The sequence below is a fragment of the Notothenia coriiceps genome, unplaced genomic scaffold (genome assembly GCF_000735185.1).
Source record: "Notothenia coriiceps isolate Sejong01 unplaced genomic scaffold, NC01 NC01_scaffold00031749, whole genome shotgun sequence".
Classification (NCBI taxonomy): Eukaryota; Metazoa; Chordata; class Actinopteri; order Perciformes; family Nototheniidae; genus Notothenia; species Notothenia coriiceps.
Genome location: NW_011364450.1, coordinates 222,610 through 233,296, shown reverse-complemented (window position 1 = coordinate 233,296; position 10,687 = coordinate 222,610). Strand labels below are relative to the sequence as shown.

At 40.7% G+C, this 10,687-nt stretch overlaps 1 protein-coding gene across 1 annotated transcript in view; it reads left to right on the top strand.

The window, feature by feature from the left end:
- Nucleotides 1–10,687, top strand: part of tmod1 (tropomodulin 1) — a 29,531-nt gene that overhangs the window by 17,709 nt on the left and 1,135 nt on the right. Inside the window, exon 12 of the mRNA XM_010788226.1 lies at nucleotides 1,925–2,041. Coding sequence (XP_010786528.1) covers nucleotides 1,925–2,041 — 117 coding nt within the window. The remainder of the gene's footprint in view (nucleotides 1–1,924; nucleotides 2,042–10,687) is intronic.

The window sequence follows — 10,687 nt, the reverse complement described above, 5'->3', positions numbered from 1 at the left end:
CCTCCTCACCTTCTACCTCAAAGACCGCACCTAGCAGGGTACCTTGGAGAGGGTCCGGTCCGACCCTTGTGCAATTAACTACAGGTTGGGGGGTCCCTCCGGGCTTCTTGTCTCGGTCCCCTCCTCTTCTTCCTTTGAACACAACTGCTCGCGAGATCTGTCATTGCCCGCATGGTTTTTCCATTACCACGGCTTATGCTGACGACACCCAACTAATTCTGTCCTTTCCCCGCTCAGAGACCCAGGTTCGTCGCACGCGCATCCTCTGCTTGCTTTAGCGATATCTCTCGGTGGTGTTCTGGCTCATCAGCCTCAAGCTCAACTTGAAAAGACTGAAACTGCTTTTCCTTCCGGGAAAAGATGGGTCCCACTCCTTGACCTAACAATCAACATCGGCACCTCTGTTGTTTCCCCGACTCAGACTGCAAGGAATCTGGGTGTGGTCCTAGATAACAAACTGTCCTTCACTGCAAACATTGCTGCTACAAACCCCGCTGCTGCAGATACACGCTTTACAACATCAGGAGGGATACGGTCCCCAGGTGACCCAGAAATCAGCGCAGGTTCTGGTCCAGGCTCTCGTCATCTCACGCCTAGACTACTGCAACTCCCTCCTGGCTGGTCTACCTGCATGTGCCATCCGACCTCTGCAGCTCATCCAGAATGCAGCGGCTCGTCTGGTCTTTCAACCTTCCTAAATTCTCCCACACCACGCCGCTCCTCCGCTCACTTCACTGGCTTCCGGTAACTGCTAGAATCCACTTCAAGACACTGGTACTTGCGTACCATGCTGCGAATGGATCTGGCCCTTCCTACATCCAGGACATGGTTAAACTGTACACCCCAGCACTCCGCTCTGCATCGGCCAAACAGCTCGCTGCACCCGCACTGCGAGGGGGACCCAAGTTCCCATCAGCAAAAACACGTGGGTTTGCTATCCTGGCTCCAGAATGGTGGTATGAGCTCCCCATTGAAATCAGGACAGCAGAAAGCTTGCACATCTTCCGGCGCAGACTGAAAACTCATCTCTTTCGACTCCACTTCGAGCGATAGAATTACTAACAAAGCACTTATATCCTAATAAAGGGCTGGCTTATCTAAAGCCAGTTGAGTAGCACTTGAAATGTTTGGCTCTATGAAACCTGATGCACTTATATGATTCTGTTTTCTTCAAGGTTGTATCTTCCCGGTCGAATGTACTTATTGTAAGTCGCTTTGGATAAAAGCGTCAGCTAAATGCAATGTAATGTAATGTAACTTGTAAGACAATAACGTTTTTCACAGACCAGCTGTACTGAATCAGTAAAGATATATGGAGTCAAGGTCTTCATGTGGAACACCCAGTGAGCAAACAAGCAGAGGGAGACCACAGCAGTTTCTGCAAACTGTTTAGAACAGTTATCCATTTTAACCTCTCGTCTTTTTCTCACCATCTGCTGAGACCAGGACCACTACAGGTTGCACCAAAGCTGGACTTGAAACTGGTGTTACCTGTCACACACTTTAAACAGTGTGTTCACCAACCTGGATGGGTGCAGTGGTATTATTAGGGTCCAGGGAGGACTTGGGGGATTTTCAGTTAGGCTGCTAAGCGCTCTGGTTAACATCTCGCCAAAGTGCTCATGTGGGGGTCAAAACATACCTGGCTGAAACTCGAGGAGCTGACCACACAGCTGACCTGTCAGCAACAGCAGCCTGTGGTCAGGGGTGATGTGATGGAGGGATACTCATTAAAGTAAGGGTTAGATTCATATTAAATCAGTATGTTCCCCGAAGACTATATCTAGTTTTTTTCTTTGGTTTGATTTGGTCTTCAGTCTTTGAATGTGGTAGCTAGATCATATGAGATATCATATCATATGGGATAAATGTAGTGGTAGTAGTAGTGCTTGTATTCGGATTAAAACCATCCATCATGTTGCAGGGAAAGCCTTTGTGCCGAAGAAGATGGTGGACCCCATCATGGAGAATGTGACTCTGGAGCCGGAGCTGGAAGAAGCCCTGGCGAGTGCTTCTGATGCTGAACTCTGTGATATCGCAGGTATCCTAAACACATCCACTCACATCTCATCACAGCAACATGTATTAAATATCCATAGTTCTTATCGTTTGAACTTTTCTCTCATTTATACTCGCTTATACACAATGGTTTTTGTGTTTCTTCTATACAAAGCTGTTCTTTATCTTCTTTTTGGCAAGACCTTTAGAACAATTACCAGAGTCCCCATGGTGAAGGCAATTTAAAACATGCCTACAAAAGTGATAAATGAATGGAAACATTGGGAGAATATATTTTCATAATTTGCAGTTCTTCATCAGAATTTCACGGGTTTATAATAGTGAAAAAATACAGATAAACCTTTCCTTTAATAACTAATAACTAACATAACATCTAAAATCAACACCCACATTTATACAAACATAATCTGAATAGGCGCTTTCACACCGGAGTACTTTTCCCCATACTTTTCCCTTTTAGTTCCGATAGTTCCTGGGATTTTGCGTTCACACCATAGAATGTATATACGGTTCACACTAGAACTTAGTTCATGAGAACTTTCCCCCCCTTTTTAGTCCCTGCTAGAGAGCAGGTACTTTCCTGGGAGAAAAAGGTTCCCATTTCTGTTTGGCTGGGCGAATTGCAAACCACGCCCCGTAAAACTCAAAAAAGTGTTTGTTTGTGAAGCCGCCATTTTATTTGCTCGCATTAGCATTATTAGCATTATCCCAGCGCACCAACGGAGAGAGACTAACTTATGGCAACACAAAAGAAAACATGGGAGCGGTGGAGTGATGAGGAGGTGTCGGCGCTTCTGGCGATTTACTCGGAAAGAGAAGCCAGTGCCCAACTCGTTCACATCCATGAAGAAAACAGAGCCTGAAAGAGGAGCAAATGAGACACGGATGGATTAAGCCTGCAAGCTTGACCAAAAGAGGAAAATTAGCTCAACTAAAGCAGAAGAAGTGTGCAAGAGAGCCATATTCATAAAGAAAGAGCATTAATTAAGCTGAAAGAAAAGAGAGAAAGGAAAGGGAAGGTCTGCGTGTATTTAGAAACTAAAAAACAGCATTGACAATGATTGAAAGAGCAAAAAGAAGGAGAGAAAGCCTTTATAAATGATGCACCACGTTGGATATATGCAACTGATCGATGGCTTTAAGACGCAGGTAAATACTTAAAGAGAAGAACAAGTAGAATCCAAAGGAAATGAAAGAGAGAAAAATGGCACCTGCTTGTAGAATACAGATACTAATAGATTGTTTTCTGAATAAGATGTCAGCATACAGGATGCAAAGAAGATCTGTGTTCATCCATGGGCTTGCTGGGATGTTCACTATAAAGCCCTGTTTGCATTGGAGCAGCGTTATTTGAGGATTTCATGTAAGTCATGATTTATCCCCTAATCTCTGCAAAAGGTCAGGGCTCTCCTCCTATGAATCATCCTGATGAAGAGGCTGGAAATGTCACAATTTGTTCTCCTGGAATCAAAGAGCAAAGGAAATAATGGATAAATGGATATGTGAAGTTTAATCAAACAAGACAGAGTATATTTGCACACGGTGTCTATATTAAACAATGCTATTTGCACCCGGGTGTCTATAGCCACTTTAAAAACGCCTTTTTAATAGTTACATTAGAATATAATTGATTTACATTCTATATTGCCACATACACAAACCTTTTCAAATATACAAACCTTTGCATCACTTTGAGAAATACATTTGTAACTATACCTGTTCCTTGGAATCGTGTGAAAAGAAACTATAATCATACCATAAAGATAATGATTATTTGCATCAATATTGAAAACACGGTTATTTATTATGATTACTCGTTGGTGACAAAATAATGTGAATGCACTAACACGTTGAAATGTCACATTCACATGTTGTGCTACAGTCCTACAAATTAGGGAGGCACAAGCCTGTTCAGCTTTGAAGAAACGATGTGAAGATGGGATTTTTGAAATGCTTGTAAGTCAGAAAGATTGAGGAGAGGCCAAGAGCTTCGAAATATCTTTCCAAATGCCGAACATAGTTTGAAAGCTTTGAGAAAAAGATTGTCTGTCGGGAAGAGACGATTTCAAGGACCTTTTCTTTAGTTGCAGGCTGAATATGCACAACCTCAGTACATGCACTCTATAAGGTGATTAATGAAAGAACGATAAACAGAAAAAAGTGTCAAAGACTGAGATATGCAGAGATGAAAAGACTACAGCTCTGATCTTGACACCAGTCACAGGCGGCCAGCTTCATCCATTCATCGTGTAGAGAGTCATTATTTGGTCAAGAAATTATTACTTTTTTTAAATCTCCAGATAAATGACTTTTAGATTCTCAATGTTGTATGAATTCTGGTGTCCTGTTTGATTACCAACGTCAACAACAAGTTATTGACAGCACCACAGCTCAGATGGCACATAGCAAGGGCAGCCAAGGCTCATGGGTATTGTAGTATTTAGAGCCACCTGCCATGCCACATTTGGGGGAAATTAACTGTCAACATCTATTAATGCATACATGGGAAAACCATTTCTACAAAAGCTGCTCCTCACTTCTCATAAGATAAAGATGCATTTAAAGGGACTCTAGTATGCTAATTTCTCCATTTCATAATTGCATATTTTGCCACACATGTTTCCATGCTTCAATGTTCAAAAAGGTTTTTTTTTCATACTAGAGATGTCCCGCCCTTTAGCCTATAGCCAATAGAAGTTCAAGTGTTACGGAATGATGTCACTATGACTGCAATGGAGGCGGGGNNNGGGGGGGGGGGGGGGAGTGTGTGGGAGAGGAACTCCATCCAGAGGGAACTTTGGGGTTTAAGCTTTTGAAGACCATTTACATGCACTAAAAACGATATAACACACTGTAGGAAAGAGAAAAAACCCAAATAGCATAGAGTGTACTTCTAAAAACTAACCGTGTCTCTATGAGTCATTCATCTTTGGGAAAGTGTCACAAATGTTTTTATTTCTCCATTAGCACTGACAGCTGCACCTAGCATTGCAAGCACAGTGAAAGTAATCTCGATGTTGGATGTTTTTTTGGCTTTGCACTTTACATTTCCACCTTTGACAACTTGTACAAGTAATGCAAATGATTTTGTTGGAAGTGGGAGTGACATTTGTGCAGTAAGAATCAACTGATGGCACGATAGACGTATAGTTTCAAAGTTTAAACAAGTCCTGTAAAGGTTTGCCCTGGGGCATTCTGCGGAATATAGGAAATCACTAACTGAATTAAAAGTTTAGGGAAGGAGAAGGAAATAAATCAAACTGCACTACAGGATCTTGTGTTTGAGCGTTGATATATAACAAAGGATATTGTCTTTGAAGTGTGTGCTTAATGTGCTTTAAAGCCATCTTATAGTGTCTCCTGTCTCCTAGACAAAGAATGAAAACAAATGACTTATTATGCAGCTGACATGGGGATCTTATCACACTTTTTCACCCAATAACATGATGAGTTTACTTACAACAATCCCCACAGTTATAACACATCACTGGAATATAATTATCCCTCTTATTGGTGCAGGATAAATTGATAAAGCAACAAGAGAGCCGTCCTGCGTCAGCGAGGCCGTGTGAAAACGAGCTGCACAGAGAAAAGAAAGTACATTGTGTAATATCACCCCATATGATTCATGTAGTATTTCTGTCAGGCTCTTGGCGTGATGCATCAAGTCCTCTGCTTTATATTCTGCAGAAAGAGTCAATCTCATTTCCAATCCTCAGCCTTGAAGGAGGAGAGGCCTTGCAAGGGAACTGAACAGCATGTAGACGTTTTGTTTTTTTAAATCTTCAGATATACAAAAACATGTATTGTCAGCCCCAGATACGCAGCATAGGCATCATTCCATTCCATTAAGACGTGCATTTATCAGGAGGTGAATATTGACAGCTTGGAAGCTATTCTTAACATTCCTGCCACAGGAATAAAAAATCCGTCATCCAGACATTGTTTCCAGGAAATTAATGGCAAATGTTATTGAGCTACGAAATATCTATTATGTTAATGGTGCTTTGTTTTCAGTGTCCTGTCTTTAGTGTTTTATTGATTGTGTGCGTTGCTTTTAGATCTGCTTGTCGTGCGGGCCACATCCCAATGAGCTGCTTAACCATTTGGAATTTAACATCTCAGAGGGAACAATGGGACACATATCACTAATATTTTCAGGGGGTATCATGTCTCAAAGTTGTCACACCTCCACACAAGATGTCCATCGTCGTAGAGAAGGAGGAGGAGGAAGAGGAAGCTGCACTCTTCCTCGTTTTTGATAGTGCTGAGCCGAGGAGCAGATGGCGCGAGAGATTGGAAACATCGTCTGGAGTCGGACAACCCAGGGCTAATGGCAAGCTGTGCTGGCAATGTGTGAGAGTGTTTGAGAGTGTGTGAGGGCTTCGAATTGTCCTACTGTGCATAGCTGGCTTGCAAAAGTTCATTACTTTATGTGTGTGCACATGTGTGAAGTTCAGAGTCTTTAGCTTTTGAAATGTCACCATCAAGAGTTGTTCAAGGACGCCAATGAGGAGGAAAAACAACCAGTGATTATGTCTGTAAGCCTATTCAAAATGCACTCTCAAACCAAAAGCTTAGGCGCTTTGATTAATCATACTTTGGAGGACTCAAAATAAGCATTTAAAGTGTCAGCGTGTGCGGCGGTAAACAAGCCAGAGCAAGTAAACGAAAGGCAAACAGAGGTAATTTATGTGTCACCGTTAAATCCTCCTCCTGTGATGTATACTCGAAACCTTTCTAAACCAAGAGAATCACTTCAATAGAGTCAATTTGTGGATGGATTTCAAAAGCAAACAGCTCCAACTAAAGGTTCCTTTCTAAAATGCATTCGATAGGTCAGGGGAAGTTCTAGAAGGCATGCACAAACAACATTATTTCCTCTTTTCACTTTGAGGATTTGTTCGTAGTCTAAGGTCTATCTCCAAAACAAGATACACATTCCATATCGTCTGATCTCAGCGTTCTGGCTTGTTTAATTTAATTGCATTTCCAATGACAGCATGGGTCGCCTTTTTCAAACGCCTTGTTTAGGTTTCTCGTTATTAATGATCTGTTGCATTCGTGAGAAGAATGATCGTCTTTGGAGGAGATATTGGGTAGGGAATATTTCTTTATCAAATCATGATCATTTCCATGCTGACCTTTTGCACACAAACGTATTCTTTTTACCAATACAAACTAATGCCTGAAAGAAAACGAACTTTCAGTGGTGAGAACATGTTCTTTCAGATTAAAGCCCTCTGAGGCTGCAGATTGGCCTTTTGTTAAGCAGCTATGGTTTCGCTAACACTTTACTCCTTTTGTACATTTACTAAAGTGTTTTTCAGGATTGACACCAACGCTTTTTTGAAACCTTTCCAAACCTGCAGAACTGGATATGCACAGTGGTTACAGCAAATCATAAAACAGTAGGTGTTTTTTATTTAGAATGACAAGTTTGAGATAGCAATCTCTTACCCAACCGCAACAACATGCATCAGATACTCAGAGGAAATGCATGAATCAGTGCGCGAAGCCACACTGATAACTCAGGATCTGTTGGTATCCAAAACAACCTGATAGACAGGTTCCTTACTGGAAACAGAACCTCACAATATGAATCATCATTATCTCATTTGTTAAGAGAAGGAAGCAAATCAATAAACAACCAAACTGTTCTTTCTCTGTCTCCTTTAAAGGGTGGCTGAATCTTTTTAGCCTGATAGTGTGTGTCCCGTCTCAGGAAATGCCGGGGCAGCTGGGAGATCCCGGGGAGATAAGTGGCGCCAAAGGCACCGCTGATGTCACCGTCTCTGGACCCGGAGCCGCCCCCCCCCTTTCACCTCCTGCACTCTGACACGAAAATGCCATAGAGGAGTTTGATTCCAAAACAAAGTAAAGCTGCTCCTTCGAGCTCAAAACAATCCTCATTAAATCCAAATTAAAGTGTCAGACTACCAAAGAAGCATCTTTTTTCTTTCTGATTATGAAAGACTTTTAATTTCCTTTCCTATCACAAAGGGTTGTGATTGGTGTGATTTATTGCACTATTTTATGTCTTTTTTTACCTTTCATGTTAAGTATGTCTTATTTTGTACTGTTGGATAAGCCTGCAACTTGATTTTTATTATCAACAACTTGCTGCAGCTATTGTTCAAATGACAAAAAATCCTGCTTTGCAGTGCTAAATGTGTGAGTTTAGCATTAGAATAAGCTTTTTATGTAAGTGCACAATTTTTTGTGACCTCAAAAAGCTTGAAAGCTACTGTAATATCCACCTACACATAAATAAACAACATTTGCATGTACACAAGGGATAGTAGGGCATAACTGCATATAAACACATATCATTAATGCATGGCAGAAATCAGAACGTGGGCTGGTAAAGACTGTTTGATGCAACAACATGAATTTGATTTGATTTATTCTCTCATATTTCACGAATGATTTGACCATGTTTGTATTCGAAACACATTCCATGCAAGTTATCAGTAACAATTGTTTGCAGGGAAACATCTATATTTCCGCGTGTTGCTGAAAATAGTTCAGTAAGTTGAACTCAAAAAACATACACAGTTCAGTGTGGAGTGGATTTTTTAAGAGATCTACCATACACTAAGGTTGGCTTTGTAAATGTTTATGCTTATGTGTATACAGAGGCAACGTTATTGCCTGTGTTCAACTCCTACATGGGGCCCCAGTGCATTATGGGAGTGGGGGGTGGCAGAGCGCAGCCATCTGCTGCATGATAACAGCAACATTTTATCTCGGGAGAGAAAGAGTTAGGCACACAACAGCAAAAAGGGAGAAAGTGAGCAAAGAATAAAGACAGTTCATATGAAGAAAAATCACAACTACATAAAAGAAAGTTGCCTTAGATTTGACAGAGAGACAAAGAGAGACAGAGGAAGGCCTTGGCAGAGCCTTTACAGCTGCTGAGTGCTGTCACACTGCTCAGAAAGGCCAGAACTATTATCTATGACCGCACACACACACACACACACACACACACACACACACACACACACACACACACACACACACACACACACACACACACACACTGCAGGGATTAAGGCAGCGACGACACTTGAATAGACCTCGCAGCGCTTGATTGGACACAAACAGGAGGGAGTCATTTATCTCCAAGTCGTGTAAACATGTGTTCAGCGAGTTCCTCCTGACAAGTGGAAGAGAAGTCCAGGCTGACAACCAACTGTGTGCAAAACCACACACACAGTATTTTCACACACATGTACACAACACTACGAAGACACTATGTTGCTGTAAGAGCCTTCTGTGATATGTCTCACTGCTACATGCCTTCAACAAGAAATACATTAAGATGCCATGGTGCTCTGAACAATCAGTTTAACTGTGATTATAAAATAAAATCAGTGGACTAATTAACCAGTCAATCGGCAAAAACATATTGTTTGTCGGTTGAGAATATATGTTTGCAAAGTTGACAGATGATGCTGTTTTTAGCCCTAGTTGTGTCAGAATAATAAGAAATGTTGTGATGGGGTTTACTTTTTACTTCATCAGCTTTAAATGAGAATAAAGTTGTTCCTCATTTTATGCAAAAACAATAGAATATGCTGTTTTAAGCCTCTCAAATATGTATAATATGCACATACATATAATATTAGAGTGACTATCATCACCAGGAACTCTGAGGAACTAAAACTGACCTTTTATTCTCAATCTTGACCTGCTCTCCCAGTCTTCAGTGTAAACAACGAGTATCAAACAGTTCTTTAAACTTGTTGACCCAACATGACTCTCTATTTGTGACAGCATCACGTCACAAAAGCCCGTTTTAGAAAACGCTGCTGCAGGCAGAGAACAGAAATAAGCGAAGAGGGGGTCAGTTGTCCTCGTAATGATTTCATAATTGACCTTCCTTCCTGACCTTGTGTGTTCTTTTGAACATGAGGAAACATCTCATGGCACCCTTTTTAACTCATGCTTCTTGTTACTGCAGTCTTTTATCTTACAGGTGGCAGGCTTACTGTGCGAGTCATTTTTATTAAAAGAACAATTAGATGTATTTATTTTTATTGCACAAAATGGCTGCCTTTGAACGTTTTAAATTGTTTTACTTTATTCCTTTCCTAAAAAAGCTTGGATAAAATATGAAAACACACCAATGAAGCCCATTTTGTTTTAGTTTTTTTCCTATTTCATCATTAGATATGTGCCCTTAGTTATGTCAAAATCAGAAGACATAATACATTTTTTATTTTTCAATTTTCTATCTGATTTTAAAGAGAGTAACATGTTTCCCTTTAATCGAAGGTTTTCCTTAAAGTAAGGAGATGCACAGTTGTACCCAATGACATTATTAATGGCTTCTCTGCAGAAACAGCTGGGGGAGGGTCATCAGTAATATTAGCTGCAGCTGTGCTTCGCTGCTGTAATATAAGGTGGAATGACTGGTGGGGAAAAGGTTAATAATACAAAAAGAGGCCAGAAAAGAAATGAAGTTTAAATGTAAGTTACTGAGATTTAAGCAGGTAGAGATGTGCAAATGTTATTCTGGTAAAACTCAGATTATTACCAAATACAAATGAATACTTAATTAACACTTTTAACTTCAAGTGCAGGATAAGGGAAAACCGTTAACAGTTTTAGTTGATCAGAAAAATATTAGAACATTACTAGGAATTTAAAATCACTTCAT